This window comes from Colius striatus, chromosome 10 (assembly GCF_028858725.1).
Source record: "Colius striatus isolate bColStr4 chromosome 10, bColStr4.1.hap1, whole genome shotgun sequence".
NCBI classification, from domain to species: Eukaryota; Metazoa; Chordata; class Aves; order Coliiformes; family Coliidae; genus Colius; species Colius striatus.
Window position 1 is genome coordinate 20,863,050 of NC_084768.1, and position 17,180 is coordinate 20,880,229.

The following is a 17,180-nucleotide window of genomic DNA, read 5'->3' on the forward strand; positions in this document are numbered from 1 at the left end:
GTGACGGGCGGTGCTGCCCGGCGCTAGGCCGGGTTTGGAGCAGCGGGTGGGCCCTTGCTGGATGGTGTTTCTTGGTCCCCGGAGCCATGGGGGACGTCAAGAACTACCTGTACGCCTGGTGCGGCAAAAGGAGGGTTGTGCCGGCGTACGAGATCCGTGCTGCCGGCGGCCGGAGCCGGCAGACCTTCCTCTGCGAGGTACGGGCCCTCGCCGGCCCGTTCGGGGAGGGCCGTGGGCTCGGGGGGCTGCCGGTGGGCTCGGGGGGCTGCCGGTGGGCTCTGGGGGCTGCCGGGGAGGTTTTAGGGGCTATCTTGGGGCCTCTGGGTGAAGCCGGGGGCTCTGGGGGCTGCCGGCCATTGGAAGCCAAGGATTCAGAGAGCACTTGGGGAGGGCAGGTGATGGAAGACTTAGCCATTTTGCAGCCAAGTGTCCAGGCTTCATGTGCATGGTGTAAAATGCATCTAGTGGATTTGTGAGAGTAAAGCAACCCTGTACAGTGTTCTTACCGTGAAAGGGAATCGATTCTCCTGAGGGGTGTATGTGTTTACAGCACGTGTATGACCCTTCTGGGCAGTGAAGATAGTGAGTGGTACTGTGTGTAACCTTCGTGGAGATCTCTGTTCCTCTGTTGAATGTGAATTGAGAGGTATTAAGGAATTCCTGTTGGATTGGCTGCTGGCCTGTGTACTGCTGAAATAGTACCCTGCTCCTGGCTCCAGATACTGTGTGTGTGCCAACGGAGAGCTTTGGATTCAGGTTGGCCCTGAGGAGGAGCTGATGCCAAGTGCGAGGCCATGTCCAGAATGGGTTAGTTCGTGAGCAATGCACTTGAACACCTTGAATTTGTCATTGTACCCTTTCTCCCCATTCGTCTTCCACAGCAATATGAAAACTGAGAAGCACAGTGATATTAAACCCATTTTAAACGTATTATAACCAAGAATGAGCATTACTCAGATGAAGTGGTTGTGTGGACAGTTGTTCTAGTTTTGTATGTTGGTGCCCCGTGAGCATAAGTAGAAACTTAACAGATAAGAAGATAGGCCTCTTTTGCTAATTTTCACAGTTGGCATGATGGTTTTGAATCCAATATGGTTACTATTTGCTTGGTGAATCCTGATAGACTGATAGTCTGTTCAAAGTGGTAGCTCATTGTTTGGAGCTTGTTAAACAAAATACTAGTGGAATGTGTTGTTTGAGGAGAAAATGAATATTGGCTTCTGGTATGATACAGCACTGAAAGAAAACGCAGTCTGGCATCAGGGGTACAAAAAACTGTGGTTGTGATTAGCTGGAATGTTACATGCAAGTCTGCTTGGTTTTTTTTTAAGAATTAACTTTAGTGAAAGGCTGAAGTTAGCAGAGGGAAGAGTGGAAATCAGAAGTGGTCTGATTGCCGAAGTGGTCTACCCAAGAGAAGGTGAAATGGAGTTGCTGACTGTAAAAGGACAATAATTGTTTCATATGAAGGGCAACATTTGCAGAAAAGCAAGTGTAGAGTATTTGGTTAGTCTGAATGTTGAATAAAATTCCTGTGATCTAATTTTGCAGCAGCTAGCAGGATGTAACATTGCTGCTCTAAAGCTTGGCTTGAAGTTTGGGAAATACATTGCATTATAACTGTAATAATGTGGAGCTGTGGCAGAGGAGACACGAGCTCACTCCCATCCTTGTTGTCTGGGAGTTTGGGATTAAGGCTGAAGAACATCAACCTGGGCAGAGTTTGCTGCTGTGTATTGGCACTATCACACCCTACGCAGATACATTTCCTTCAAGAAAGTTTTGGGAAACACTTGTGCTCTCTGAGAATGGCCTGTGAGTGTTTTCCTTTAGTAGGCATTCAAAACCAACAGAAATATCCGTAGAGATATGTAGCAATACTCCGTAGTAATATTTCTCCTGTACTCATTAGCTACAGAAAGTTGATGTTTTGTTATTACTGGTATTACCCTTTCCCCTGTACGTGCCACAGATGTGTGTTTTTACTTGCAGGTTCGAGTGGAAGGCTTTAACTATGTTGGCATGGGCAATTCCACTAACAAGAAAGATGCACAGAGCAACGCCGCTCGAGACTTTGTCAACTACTTAATTCGGGTGAATGAAATGAAAAGAGATGAAGTTCCTGCTTTTGGAGTAAGCTGCTCTTTCTCCTTATCTAACCTTTAACTGCAACGCTCTGCATCTGGGTGCATTTCATGCCTGGAGTTCAGTCTGGCGTCCGTGTGCAGTGAAGAACACGGACGTGCAGGGCTTCTGCTGGCAGTGCTGGGAAGCTGGAGCGCCTGCAGTGAATCTTGTAGAGTGGGTTGGTAAAAACCAGCTGCCTGTTGATCTGCGTAACTGGGTGGGGGGTTAGGGGGAATTCAGATTTGATGTAACGTGCAGCCTGACACCTGTCACAAGGAATTGTTTTAAATGCAATAATATATGTAATTTACATGTAATAATATATGATACTGTGTACTTAAAAAAGCCCAGACATGTTAACTAGACATTGAAAATTTGGTGTTTTTTAATTATAAAGGCTGTTAACTCTTCACGTGGGAAACAGGATCGCAACTTTTTGTGATGTTTCATGAACCATGCAGGTATCAGTAATGACTATCACATAAAAGCTGAGGAGTGTAACTCTACGGCCATTTTAGAGAACAATACATTGAACATGAAGCTACATGTTATAGGTCAGGAGGGAAGAGTCTTTTTCTAGTGCCTTGTTAAGGCTATATCTGTAAGTTCTAGAATTTGATCAGTGGAAGGAGTGTCCCTGCCTTGTGAGTTGAGGTGAAGCCCTGTAGTAACAGGATCTATATTGTCCCAGTTAGTTTCATGGCATTGTGGTGTGCTGCGTGGCTGGGCCCTAAATAGAGATAGCGTGTTCTGTGTTTTGAATAAAGCAGAGGTAGAGGGATCAGTTAGCTAAACATACCCATCTCAGAATAGGAAGAATGCAAATAGGAATGACTAACAACAATTCTGTCATTTCCTAAAGGTATTTATGTTTTCTTACAGCATTTTTGTGTATGTTCGTAAAGGGTTTTTTGGGTTGCCTTGGATGGATGCTAGGGAACAGTATCTGTTATTTTTTTCCCTTGGTGACAAAACAGTTGATAGTATAATTGCAGAACTTCAGTAAGTCGGGGCTGCTTGTTGGCTGGAAATCCTTTTACAGAACGACCACAAAAAGTCAAATATTCAGCAATTGTGCTCCTTTCTGTTTTTACAAGGACGTCACTGTTTGGGGCAACTATTGCATAATGATGCATACTGAACAGTCTTCTAGCTCAAAAAAAACCCTACTCTATACCAATAGACTGATATTTCCTTTTGTTCTCTCTTGTAGCCAGCAGTTGGTGATACCCCTGATGCACATGAAGCAGACAAAGATGCTACTGCATCCAGTTCGACTTTGGGTGGACCACTTCCTCCACATTTGATTATAAAGGCTGAAATAAGTAAGATTATGAAACACATAATTTATATGTACATGAATGTAATAGATACATATAGATTTGAGTGGCTTTTTTATCCTCTCAAATAACATAACTCTTCAGATAGAAGACAGTCATTCCAGTTTTGAGGCAGAGTTGTGAATGACTGCATCTGAGTGACTGGTCATATCCTGTCAAGATTGCTGGACAATACCTGTCTGTTAATATTAAGAACCTGTTTTGAGGGAGTAATTTTGGTTTTGTTCTGTGGGGTTTTTTTCCCTATGTGGTAGGCAACGGCCCAGGCACAGCAGCTGCAGACTCTGGTAATCGTGGAGCAGAATGGGATCGGGGTGCAAACTTGAAGGATTACTATTCAAGGAAAGAAGAGCAAGAAATGCAGGCAGTAAGTCATATCAGGGACTTCTCCTTTAGTGCTTAAAGAGGTATCTTTACCTTCCTTTAACTTGTTGGCATTTATAACCAAGCTTGCTGTTTTCACTTCAGGTTTTGCAGTTGGTTTTAAGGTTGGCAGGTTTACTTGCTGACTTTGAACAAAGGTAACTTGCTTAAGCTAAGAACAAATTAAATCACTGTGGATACTGTGGATATCCAGTTGTTTCTGTAGCCAGTTTGCTGTGAAAATAAGGAAATCCTGAGGACTTTCTAGCATTTTTTGTAGTGTCTTGATTATTTTATAACATTTAAACGAGTCAAAGACTACTTGTAAGAATGCTTAAAACTGAAATGTGTTAGAAACTTGTAAGTGATACTTTTTTCCCCGTATTAGACCTCAGAGTCGGAAGTGGACTTGAATGCCGATCTTCATGGGAATTGGACCTTGGAAAATGCCAAGGCACGCCTGAACCAGTTTTTCCAAAAGGAGAAGATTCAGGAAGAATATAAATACACTGAAATGGGGCCTGATCACAACAGGTTTGGTAGCTTTAGTCATCTTCTGCGTATGAAGGGTTTGGAATATTTTTGATGACAGTGGCTAATCACACTTACCTGCAGTGCTCCATGGTGCCATTTGAGAGTGGTCTTCTCTGCCGGAATCAACAACATCCCCAAGTCATGAAGTGGGGCTGATGAGCCTTAATGCCACGATCTGAGCGACCGAAGAAGTTTCCATCTGATCTTTTTCATGAATGTGCAGATTTAAGAATGATTGCTGTGCTTTAGCTGACTGTTGAGGTGTCAGTTTGAATGCAAAGGTGCTCAATTGCTTGCAGTAATTGTGAGACTGTAGTTGCCTTGTACATTTTGAGTAAATTTTAAATAAGCTTACATTTGCTTATGTAGAAATGTGCTTTAAGGACATTTTATTTATATTTTCATTACAATTAACTTTGTTTTGGCAGTGGAATCTTCTACTGGAAAAATTAGTTTGTCTGAATCTCCCCATAGGAGCTTTGAGGGTCTTAATTTTCATCTGGAACCAGCTGAGAATTCCTTTTTTTTTTTTTACTTTCTGCCTGTTCTGTCAGAAAATTCACATGTGCTTCTCTCAAATGAAAGTAACACATAACAGACTGTGCATAAAGAATTGATGGGTTTCCTTTCCCTTTTTTTTTTATTAACTCTTCTTTGGAACAGTCTTTACAAATCATCAAAACTCCAGGACACTGTATTATTTCTTGTGGAATATGGTTTTATTTTGTGGTCAGAGGCAGTGCTGCTTCAAATACTGCTGGATTCTTGTTGCTTTTTTTGGGTTGGCTGTTGGGGTATTTTTGCATTATATTAATTTGTTTTCTATGAGAAGTTTGGTTTTCTTTTTATAGCAAGACAAATGAATTTTCTTATTACAGTCTTCCATGAGAGTCTCACTTAGAGGACTTCTGGTATTCTTTTGTTGTTAAGCCTTACAAGCATTTAGAACATCTCAAGTATGTGTATTGGTGTCAGAAAGCTCTAGATTCTCATTGAAAACATGTCTTCAAGTTGCTCATCTCCATTTATGCTTTCAGGCAAGGCCATTTCTTTCCCTTAAACGAGCAACATAACACATCACTTTGTGCAGTACAAGGAATTTTAAATATGTGTGTTGCAGCTGTAGTTCTTGAGCACTTCTCTTATTCTGTTAGTTGCAGATTGTTTGTGCAGCTCATTTTGTTACACTTTCTGCAGGTAAAATCATTAAACACTGGGTATTTAAATGCACATGATCTTGAGCAGAATGAGGTGGCCACTGATGACAGTATGTTTCTCAGCCTGCTGATTGTGCTTCTGGAGAATGTTACAGAATCTTCTGTTTACTACATCCAGGAAAGTTTGTGGGAATTGCCCTGGATGTAGTGACAGAAGGGGGAGCTAACTATCTACTGCAACGAACTGGATAGGCATGAAACAATCCTTATGCGTTCTAGTGCTAATTACGAGAGAGCAAACTATTGGATATAATCCTTTTGATATGTATAGCAGGAGAGGAATAATTTGACGTGGTTTTGAAGCCTAGAAGATAGTAATATGGTTTGGTTTTAATTTAAGAAATACCAGTTGCCATGTATGCTACCAATCCATTTATTTTTTTTTTATGACAGAAGTGTCAGCCTTGCTCTTGGAGGTTTTTAAAGGAGACGGAGCAGTGGCACAGGCTGCCCACAGGGGTTGTGGAGGCTCCTTCTTTGGAGGTCTTCAAGACCCACCTGGACATGTTCCTATGCGACCTGATCTAGGTGACCCTGCTTCTGCAGGGGGGTTGGACTAGATGATCTCTAAAGGTCCCTTCTAACCCCTGCCATTCTGTGATTCTATGAAACATTTTTTTATTGCCAATTCATCATAGTCACATGGGATAAGAACTTAATAATAGCTGGACAATTTGGATTTGGAAACCTTGTTCTAATTATGCCAGGAGAGTATACATTGTAAATATAAACATGACTCTCCTCATGCAAAGAGCGTGACCTAAATATTAAGGGATGGGATGTGGCTTTTCTCTCTTGGGATTCCATTAGTAGCGTGGGATGCCTTTGCCTCCTTATGTTCCTGCTGAGGACGGTAGCAGCGAGTGACACCAAAGACCTGTGTGTGTTCACACAGAGGCTGCTGAGGCTGTGCTAAAGAATTATGTGGGTTCTTCTGCATACTGATTTCTGGTGTTGCTGTTCTCCCCTTAGGTGGAGGAGAATGAGATTGAATGCTGACTATAGGCCTGGCTGAGAAACATACTGTCATCGGTGCCTTAGTTGGCTGTTGTGTCCCTGAAAGCCAGTGGCCTTCGACCCATGAAGCCACTGTGCCTGAAGGTCAGTTCACTGGTAGTACAGGAAGGAGTTCTAACTTGAAAATTAAATCCCTCACTTAACCTTTGTTTGTTTGTTTGTTTACGGCAAGAAATGAAGGACACGGATGCAAGGCTCTGCTTGCAGCTGTGGAAGTACCAAGGCATGGTTTTCAAAGAGATTCTCAGTCTGATAAAGCCCAGTCATACAATTTGAACCACTTTTACCAGTTTAAATCCTGTCTTTAAGAATTTGGCTTTAATTTTTAACCTACGCAAATACATGCTTTTGGTTTGTGGATCTTGATTTCCATTATCCTCTGTTGACATAGGGCTTTCTTATTTGTTTTAATCCTGAAGTAATATACCAGTTGACCTTTAAATAATTTGGTTACATGTAGACTAGACAAATTCTTACATTTGCTGCACAGTTACTTTCCACTGTATGCTGTTCCCAGAGCATGACAATAAGAACTTTGTGAAATTTCAAGTATTCTGTCTCCTTCTGTGCTGATCTGTTCAATAGTCTTTGACAAAATGACCTGATTTAGTGTTATCTGTGGTCTGAGCTGGCCAAAAGTGTGGCAGAAGCCCCAGGGTAGTTGTCTTAAGTGTTCTGTCTGATTTCATAAACTGTTAGTATAACATGGGATAGAGCTAATGGTACAGTGAGATGCACATGAATATTACATGAACATGCTATCTGCTTTATAATTGTTGCCTTAAATTTAGACAGCTCAGAATATATTTTCTAACGATATGGCTCTAAATTTCAGTGCTGAGTGGTGGCATTTACAGGACTTTTCTGAACAAATCTACTAATTCTGTTGATGGCAAGTCTGTTACCTACTAACGTGGGGTTAAAGGGACTAAAAGCAGTATTATTTTAACTTGGCTTTTGATGATTTGAAAGTTTATGACTGAGGACACAGAGATCTGTGCCTAGAAAAATCAGTAAGTGTGGGTATTTTTGTATTGTCAGCTGTTGATAATTATACCTTTGTTTTCTTTCTCTTCCAGGAGCTTTATTGCTGAAATGAATGTTTACGTGAAGCAGCTGGGCAGAAGTAAGTGTTCCTGTTTGGTTTTTATCTTAGCAAGAGATGGGTGTTGGCACAGAAGAATAGGTCGTACTCCTGGGCAGAAACTAGTACAGTTATGTGTTGAAACTTCACTTTTGGAAACAACTCCATGTTTGTTTCTTGACATTAAATCTTTTTTTCTGTATACTGTGCTTGTTGCCTTCTACTTCTTGTCCATTATGTGGTTCCACTAATCTTTTTTCTTAGCACAAAGAAATGCTTGTGAGATATGGTAGGTTTTGTCTTTATTACTTGATCTTCATATGCCTGAGAAATGCAGGTGTATGATATTCCCAGGCAATAGGTGTGCTGTCCATAGCATACCCATTTCCACAGAGCTTGCTTTGAAACTTGTATGATGTTGCTGAGTGGTGTAAGGTAATCGTACTTCCTTACGCACATGCAGAAAAACCTTCCAGGAGGTCCCCAGGAAATCAATAAGTAACGTTACACAGCTAGTGTGAGTCAGCTGATGAAGGAACATTGTACAGCTCTGGATTTATGAAGATTTGAGGCTTAAGTCTGTGTGAATAGTCAGAAAGTCCCTTTCAGAGTAGTACCTTGCGTGGAAACTGTTTGACTTGTTAGCCACTACAGCTCTGACCTTTGTGTGCTGCAGGGATTTTCAGTCGTGAGCATGGATCAAACAAGAAGCTGGCAGCACAGTCCTGTGCCCTTTCCCTGGTTAGACAGCTCTACCACCTTGGTGTCATAGAACCTTATTCTGGACAGACAAAGAAAAAAGAATCGGTGAGTTTGGTAAAAGGTCAGAAATTGTTGCTTTCATTGTAATAACTCAAGTACTCTTTTACAAAGATTAATGAATTCGAGTTTGCTCTCCATATTTAACAGCCTACTAGTTAATAATAGTTGTTATTCTTCAGAATAGCAACCGTTTCTGATCTGGCCAGAGGTTTGTATCAGAATGTGAGTGGTGCACATTCTATACTGTAAAACTAGTTTTACAGAATATTAAGTGAAATAAGATTTGTAACAAGTGCTGTTTATGCTACATACATTTCTTGATTATTTGCTTTATTTCTCTGGCACGTTAGCATTTTTTTGCTATTCAGTTACAAGTTTGGGAGTGTTTTCCTCTGAAATTAAACTTACATATTGAAAACTGTTCTTCAGACTTTACTTGGATGAGAAGTCAGCAAAATGTTTCAAGAATGTGAATTTTGAACTTTTGATACTGTTTGGCTTTGTTTCACCATATTTGATGGTTCAGTATACTCTCTAGCAGCTTCCAGTTCTGGCTTCTGTTGTCTTTTTGTGTCTATCAACAATCACTAGTTTTGTTAAGCAATTTTTAAACGTTTACTAGGTGGAACCCTATGAGGTGTCACTGTCTCCTGACTTAGAAAATCAGCTGCAAAAGACTGTACGGGAGCTGTCTCTGGAGATTGTGCCTTTGGTGAGTGTGTGTCCAGATACTTCAGCCCTTAACACTAGGCCTGCTCATCTAGTACATTAATTTTTCTTTGCCTGCTTTGCTTTTGGATTTCTAGCCTGAAGATCCCAGTAATCCAGTTCTGATTAATGTTGGGAAGTTGGCCCATTTTGAACCGTCGCAGAGACAAAATCATATGGGAGTTGTTCCATGGTCACCACCTCATTCCAACTGGAACCCTTGGACTGGCTGCAATATTGATGAGGGTCCCCTGGCAAATGTAAGATTAGTTAAAAAAATGTTTTATTGTTTGTTTCCCTCATGCTTCTGGAAATTTTGAATGCTTCTTTTCCTCAAGAATTAAAGTATGAGCTATTCCAAAGGAGACAACAGTCCACTGATAAAATATCTTCCCTTCTTGCCCTGGAGTCTTTTCATTGGTAGGAGTTCCTTGTATTTGCTTCATGTTTTAGTAGGTTCTTGAGCAGCAGTGTCTTGGATGTCCCAGTTCTTTCCTTTGTTTCATTTTTTGCCTGCTATTGTGCAGCCCATACAAAGTGCTAATTGAAATTTGAAGGTAAGCTTATGGACGTGTCATTAATAATTTGCCAGCCTGTATTTCCATGCTAGGACTCTTTAAGCTGGTGTCACTACACAGTCAGCCCACTTGCCTTTTTTTTTGCCATTTCCAATCTCACCACAGAACAAATGAAAAGCAGCAATGTGGCATGATAAAATGAGGAAGAGGGAAATAAATATTAACTCACCAACTTCAGAAGTGTAATTTGGCTACTGATGTAACTTGATCAGAAAAGACTCTTGGGACAGAAATTTCAGTTTCCTTCAACAGGGAGCCGTAATACCAAAATAATAATTTAATACAGGTTCTTTCCATACATGACATTAATTTAATATTGATCATTATATTAGTGATCTTAAAAATCTGGAACTATGTAAGTTTAAGCGTTGCTGCTTAAACTCCATAATATATTTATGGACATTGCAAATTGAGCTGGCTTCAAGTCTTACTATGATGTGCTAGTTGTGAAGCTAACTGACTTTCAGTAAAAGCCTCTGATAACAAATCAGAATTTATTTAGAATTCATTCATAGTTGAAATACAAGAGTTACCTGATGAATTTCCCTCTCTGCTTACTTTCCCTTTTCAGCTACAGTTCTGTGTGTCGTCATGTGTTATTTCATTCCTCACATTAAAAACTCCTGTCTGAATTATCATCTAAGTATCTCATTGTCTCAGTGCTCAACAGACTGTTTCTCAAGTGGTTGAAGTGTTTACCTTTCAATGATCATTCTGTTTCAGTCTTTTGGATCTTTCTTAGAAACTTCTCTGAGGATGGTTGTTTAATTTTAACACACTGGACTGAATGAAATAGAATAGCTCATAGGCATAATTGGTTTCATGGACTATGTAGGAAATGATCCTTTACTGATATTTCAAATTGTTACATTGGTGTAACTGGTTTTATATTGAACTCATGATACAAAGAAGCAGAGGGGTGAAAAAGCCTCTTAAAAATGTTTTGTCTTTATAGCTCACTCCAGAGCAAATAAGCATGGATTTGAAAAGTGATTTCATGTACCGTTTGGAGCAGGATGAAGATTTACAAAGGGTGAGTGTGCTTCCTATGATGTGGCCTGTTTGCACCAGTCTCTTTCCCAGAAGTTGAACAGATGCAAAGTGTGGAGACTGGAGGTCACTCAGTTTTCAGAAGGCTGGATGTTACATTGAGATGGATGTGGGGATATGTTGCACCATGTAAGGAAACAAATACAAACTGTAGTTTGTTCTTAAACGACTTTTCCTTTGTGTAAGTGAAACCTGTGTAGAAGAGGGGGGCAAAGTATGGATGTAGAGCAGAACAGGTTGATTTTTGGAAATGTGCTCAATTTTTTTTTTCCAGATCCAACAAGAGAGAGAGACTTTGCCTGTGAAGAATTTTGAAAGTGAAATTCTAGATGCAATCCATCACAATTCTGTTGTTGTAATTCGTGGTGCCACCGGTTGTGGAAAAACCACACAAGTGCCACAGTACATCCTGGATGAATACATCAGAACCAACAGAGCTGCAGAGTGCAACATCGTAGTTACACAGGTGAGGATTATGTTACAAATGCAGCCACTTCAGTTTTGCGATCAGATGCCTTCCCTGGAGGTCTGCAGATATGTAAGGCACTGGATTTATTTAGTATTCCCCCCACCCTGCCCCAGTTGCATTGCTTGAGTGGGGACATAGGCATGCTCCACTAATTCTTAGTGAGCCTGTAGCTAGTGATGAGGGATGTGGGATTGCCCCTAGCCCCTTGAGTAGGCAGGAGGAGGCAGAGCCTCCAGCCTCCTAGAAATCACTTATTAAAATGTTCTGAGAAATGTGATTATGGTTACAGGAGATCATTGGTAAAAGGGTTTCCTTAGTACTACATGTAGAAGAAACCCCAGCATCGTGTGTCTTTCTAGTGTGGAGTATTAGTCTTTCTGGTGTCTACAACTGGGATAATCTGGCTTGTACCTTGCTTAGGTGGAAACTTATTGGCAGACCAAGGGGAAACAATTTGGCAAATGCCAGCTGGCAGTTCCTGTATGTCTTTATATCCCTCCTCTGTAATTTTATGTGCAGAATGAACCATTTCAGAAGAAAAATCCTGCTGTTAGAGATAATACTCTTTAATGACTGCTTTGGAAGGAAGTCTTAGGATAGGACACCTATAGCTTTTGCAACTTTCACATTTTCAGTGATGTTCTGATAAACTTTGAAAACCTCAGCATTAAGGAAACCTTTTTCCTCCCTCAGCCTCGGAGGATCAGTGCAGTTTCTGTGGCAGAGCGTGTGTCCTATGAGAGAGGAGAAGAACCTGGGCACAGCTGTGGGTACAGTGTGCGGTTTGAATCAGTGCTGCCTCGGCCACATGCCAGTGTGATGTTCTGCACTGTAGGTCTGTATTGTTCTGTTTGTATTTGCAGCTTATTAGTGACAGGTGTGAAATCTTAGTTAACAGCAAAAGCAGAAACATGGTTTGATTTAAAATTTACAATAAGGTTTAACAGATGAAAAAGGCAGGGGTTTTTTTTCTATAAAGTAAGTTTGAAATTATTGTTCAGAGGTATGATAATACAGGTCTAATACCACACAGAAATAATCTCTTGAATAGATAAAATTGCTGTATATTGAATGGCATTAAAAGACAGAAGAGGAAGCAATACTGGCTGGGGAAGAAGAGTCTTTCTGGTTATAATACTTCATACCCTCACCATTGCTTGTACAAATGCAAACATGGCAGTTAGGGAATTGTAAAAGTTGGCTGTACACTTCTTGATTTTTAAACCAGTGCAACTGCTCTTGATGAAGTGGTGGGGCTGGGGGACAGATTGAGATGTTACTTTCATGAGCATTTAATTACTTTGTCTGTTTAAGGTGTTCTTCTGAGAAAAGTGGAGGCTGGAATCCGTGGCATTAGTCATGTTATTGTTGATGAGATCCATGAAAGAGACATCAATGTGAGTTACCTGATGCCTACAATGCTATTTCTCTGTATGCTTCTATTTAAATTTTGCTACGTACTCTTGTGTGATAGCTGACACAGGAAACCAGTGCATCTCACTAAATGTGAAATACGTGAGTTTTCCATCTTCAACATGATCATTAGAAACTGTTCTCTTAATTACTTCTTACCTGATTAGAAAGACTTGGCCTTCCTTGCCACCCTCTCTCTTTTTTTCCTGTAAGGATTTCCTTCTATGTCTCGGTCCTCTGCAAAATAGAACACCAAACAAAGGAGCGTGCAAACCTTCCTTGTGCTACTGTTACTGTAACAGAACAGCACTGGTATTTACAGAAGCTGCCATCATTTAGATTTGGGTTTAACAAGAAGAAAAATGTAACAAGCTGACAATAGAATTAGGGGAGGGATTGTATGTAATTTAAGTAATTTAAGTTTTCTGTCGCATTGATTCTTCCATGTTGTTTTCAGCTTTGCCACACAAAGAGTGAGAGAAACTGCTAAGTTCTGACATGATGTGTAAGCTTGTTTTGACAGAACTTGGGGGCTCATTTAGATGGAATTGCAATGCAGATTTTTCTGATGCGTCTCTTCATCTATTAATATGAAGATTACTTAATCTGAAAATAATAATATTAATATGAAAATATCTATTTTATCATCAATTTGTAATGTAATATATAAAAATATATATATATTAATAATGTAAAAGACAAGTTTTGAAATTTTGAATTAGATTGGTCTTTTATTTGTTGAATCAAGGGCCCTGCCAAACTGTATGGCAAAAGGAAATCAATGTCATGTTCAAACAACAAAACTATCGAATTCGTCCCACAACTTCATGAATCAGTCCGATTTATTTTGTGGGCTATGATTACTTGCTTTATATGTAAAGCAAGTTTCAAAAGACCTTAGGTTGTAGTGTATTGTTAGCAGGGAAGCAAACTCTCTGAATGCTTTTCTTTAGTTTGTTTCATTCTGATGAAAGAATAAACCTTCTTTACACTGTAAATCCTAAAATTCACTTAATCCAGGAACTGCAATATTTTCAAAATAAAGCACTGGCCACTGTTTCTAGTTATAGAACATTTTGCGGTGCTGGTTACTTCTCTTGTAAGCTCTTGCTCGGTAAATGTGTATGTCTGTGTCATTCCTTGTGGTCTCTTGGGAAGATCTATGTTTTATGGGTAGGAAATGTAATTAAGCTTTTATTCTCTTTTTGTGCAGACTGACTTCCTTTTGGTGGTGCTGAGAGATGTAGTTCAGGCATACCCAGAAATCAGGGTTATCCTCATGTCTGCCACCATTGATACTAGTATGTTTTGTGAATACTTCTTCAACTGTCCTATCATTGAAGTCTTTGGTAGAACCTTTCCTGTCCAAGGTAAATCATTGGTTGCACTTTCAGGAACTTCATTAATTCTCATTTTGTCAGTCAAATGCTTTGGGGTTAATGGGGCCAGCACCATACATGTGTCTTTTGGATTGTTATGTCTCAGATGTGGCTTACCCTGGGCAAAGGAGTCAGTAACAGTAAACTGTTTCTTTTAAAAACACAAACAAATGAACAAAAAATAGTACCACCACCCCAACAGCCCCCAAAAATAAAACCCTACAACATCTTCCCCTTACCACACCCAAAAGCACCACCACTTGGGGTAGTTTCCATAAGAGGAGAGAGTAATAGTCCAACTGTGGTGTTTCTAGTAATTTCTCTGTGATGTTAGAAATAACAGAAATAGCTTTAAATAAGCCAGTATTAAACAACAACAAAAAAACCCCACTAATAAAAAAACCCCAAAGCCAAACACCCAGTAAAAAACCATGTGTAAGTGTATTGAATGGAGGAATAATCATTGGAATAGCCTGGGAATAATTCTCATAGCCTAGCTGACAGCCAAGGAATTTTCTCCCAGTCTTGACTTCATACTCAGAAACATCACAGTTATGTTGGGAGAATTTTGAGATGATAAATACAGTTGTGTTCCCTTACAGAGATTTTAAGTGGTCAATCTTGATAACTCATGCTTGCCTGTCCTTGCAGATTATTTTCTGGAAGATTGCATTCAGATGACTAAGTTCATTCCTCCACCAAAGGAAAAGAAGAAAAAAGAGAAGGATGAGGAAAGTTATGAAGATGATGATGTATGTTTCACTTTTTTAATATGAAAAATCAAGTGCTAGTTAGGACTGCAGTTTGGGTGTAATTCATTTGACACTTGTTGAACATTTTTAGTAGCTTTTGTACTTTTAATATCCGAGATTGCTCTTAACTTCAGAAATGGAATTGAATTTTCTCACTGAAAGAAATTGAAGATTTTTTGTTGTTGTTGTTGAAGCTAAAAGTCTCACGTTGTGTCAGCCTGGTTCTCTGTAAAGGCAGAACTGAAATGCTTTTAAAAGTGGAAAGATTGGTGACCTTAGAAGAAGAAATCAACACAGAAATATGAGCCTTGGGGGTACCTTTTCTGCATGCAAATGTAGATTCTCTCCTTCTCTTGATACTATTGTCAAGAACCCATCACATTCATGTCACAGCTTTTAATGTGTAGTCCTGAGGTTATTGTTTAGTTTGGTTATTTGAAGTTTAAAAAAGTTGGTGGGGTGGGTTTTTTTGAGATAAAAACTCCTCCTTATGACTTTTTCCCATTTATCTGAACGGCACTTAGATTCATTTGATAGCTTCTCCTGCAGATTTGTACAGAGTTATAATGTAATTCCATTGCATTATATTAGAAAGCTGAGGAAGCAGGACTTGAAGTGCTTGTTCTGAGCCATTGTGTGAGCTGTGCCTGTGACAGCCCTCACCCTCATCATCCCACGTGCCTCATTTTCCTGTTTGCCTGGCCAGCCAGTGTCCACATTTAAATGATTTCTTCTGTGGTATTTTTTTTCCTAGACCAATTGCAACCTTATTTGCAGTGATGAATATGGCCCAGAAACAAAGCACTCCTTGGCTCAGCTGAATGAGAAGGAAACTTCCTTTGAACTCATTGAGGCCCTGCTGATTTATATCAAGACTCTGAATGTCCCAGGAGCTGTACTTGTTTTTTTGCCTGGCTGGAACTTGATTTATACACTGCAGAAGCATCTAGAAATGAGTCCACGCTTTGGTACAAGCAACTGTGTTCTATTATATTTCACCTTTTCCAAAGGAAACTGTTGACTGTGTAGAGATGAGAGCTGGATGAGCAGTTTAGGGAGCTGGATTAATTTGTCATGAGAACGAATGGGATGAAATGATCATTTTGTGCAACAAAGAAATGAGATTCATGTAGTAGTAGTTACTGACCTTCTTGTATTCCTATTGTAGGAGGCAACCAGTACAGGATTTTACCTCTGCATTCGCAAATTCCTCTGGAGGAGCAACGTCGAGTGTTCGATCCTGTGCCTGCTGGAGTAACCAAAGTATGAGAGCCTTCTCTGTCTGGAGTGGAACATGCTTTGTTCCCTTGTGCTTTTGTGGAATGTGTTGCAGACTTTTTGTGTAGTAGTTACATAGTTTATCTTGCTGACCATCCTTAACTTCTTCAGACCAAATACATTTCAGTGTGCATTTCCTGTTTTTTCTAGGTTATTTTATCGACCAGCATTGCTGAGACTAGCATTACCATCAATGATGTGGTCTATGTTATAGACTCTTGCAAGTGAGTTCATGAAGCAACTTTTTATGTTGTAAATCCTATTCTTTGTAATGCAAAAAAAAGGTTTTCCGAACACAGAGAACTGCCTTGTGTTCCCATAGTCACAGAGCTCGATTTTAAGACTCTTTAACTTGCTCAAGACAAATTTGCAGTGTCTTAAGCCCTTAACACAGATACAGACCACACAGTGGCATTTCAGTGGGCTGGGTTTGGTGGGCTGCATTCACATTGGCACAGCTCACATGAGGTGCCACTGGGTCTCCAGGCATATTGGAGAGATGTTACCTGCCAATGGATATTGCAAACCCTCAGCTGAGGGAGAAGAGGAAGATTTCTGTGGTCTGTTACAGATCCCGTCTCGCTATGTGTGTTCTTGGAACAAACTGCACATGGGGATCTGATTAATTGCATGAGAATTTTAAGCCTCTGAGACAATTGTGAAAGCTTCATTCTGTGTATAGCTTGAGGCACTGCTTTATAAAGAGTATGATCCTTTAGCTTCCAGATAGATGCTGAATTAGCCAAAGCTTAGCAGGTCAAACAGGGGTGGTTTACTTCTTAAAAGCAGTGTGGCTGCAGGGGATGAAATAATTGATTTAGCAGGACATAAGATGGAGAATATTTGATCATAAATGTTTTATTTTTGTTCTCTAACAGACAAAAAGTGAAGCTGTTCACCACTCATAACAACATGACAAACTATGCCACAGTCTGGGCATCGAAAACTAATTTGGAGCAGCGGAAGGGAAGAGCCGGACGTGTGCGTGCAGGGTTTTGTTTCCATCTGTGCAGCAGAGCTCGCTTTGAAAGGTGAGGCTGTGCCCTTTAGAAGTCAAATAACCTCAGAGACTTCTCTCAGAACTGTTACCTGCTACTTTTGATCAAACT

General features: G+C 40.1%; 1 protein-coding gene across 2 annotated transcripts in view; it reads left to right on the forward strand.

Annotated features, from left to right (window-relative positions):
• The window catches only part of DHX9 (DExH-box helicase 9), a 30,860-nt gene continuing 13,680 nt past the window's right edge, over positions 1-17,180 (forward strand). The window contains exons 1-19 of one of the 2 annotated variants that reach the window (XM_062003953.1): positions 1-197; positions 1,993-2,133; positions 3,341-3,452; positions 3,722-3,834; positions 4,219-4,364; positions 7,678-7,724; positions 8,359-8,489; positions 9,067-9,156; positions 9,251-9,412; positions 10,686-10,763; positions 11,055-11,246; positions 11,943-12,084; positions 12,564-12,646; positions 13,876-14,032; positions 14,693-14,793; positions 15,548-15,761; positions 15,962-16,056; positions 16,222-16,295; positions 16,950-17,102. In XM_062003953.1, the coding sequence (XP_061859937.1) occupies positions 87-197; positions 1,993-2,133; positions 3,341-3,452; positions 3,722-3,834; positions 4,219-4,364; positions 7,678-7,724; positions 8,359-8,489; positions 9,067-9,156; positions 9,251-9,412; positions 10,686-10,763; positions 11,055-11,246; positions 11,943-12,084; positions 12,564-12,646; positions 13,876-14,032; positions 14,693-14,793; positions 15,548-15,761; positions 15,962-16,056; positions 16,222-16,295; positions 16,950-17,102 (2,342 nt within the window). In that variant the 5' untranslated portion in view covers positions 1-86. Of the gene's footprint in view, positions 198-1,992; positions 2,134-3,340; positions 3,453-3,721; positions 3,835-4,218; positions 4,365-6,595; positions 6,683-7,677; positions 7,725-8,358; positions 8,490-9,066; positions 9,157-9,250; positions 9,413-10,685; positions 10,764-11,054; positions 11,247-11,942; positions 12,085-12,563; positions 12,647-13,875; positions 14,033-14,692; positions 14,794-15,547; positions 15,762-15,961; positions 16,057-16,221; positions 16,296-16,949; positions 17,103-17,180 lie in introns of those variants that run through there. The other variant, XM_062003954.1, reaches the window with a different exon arrangement.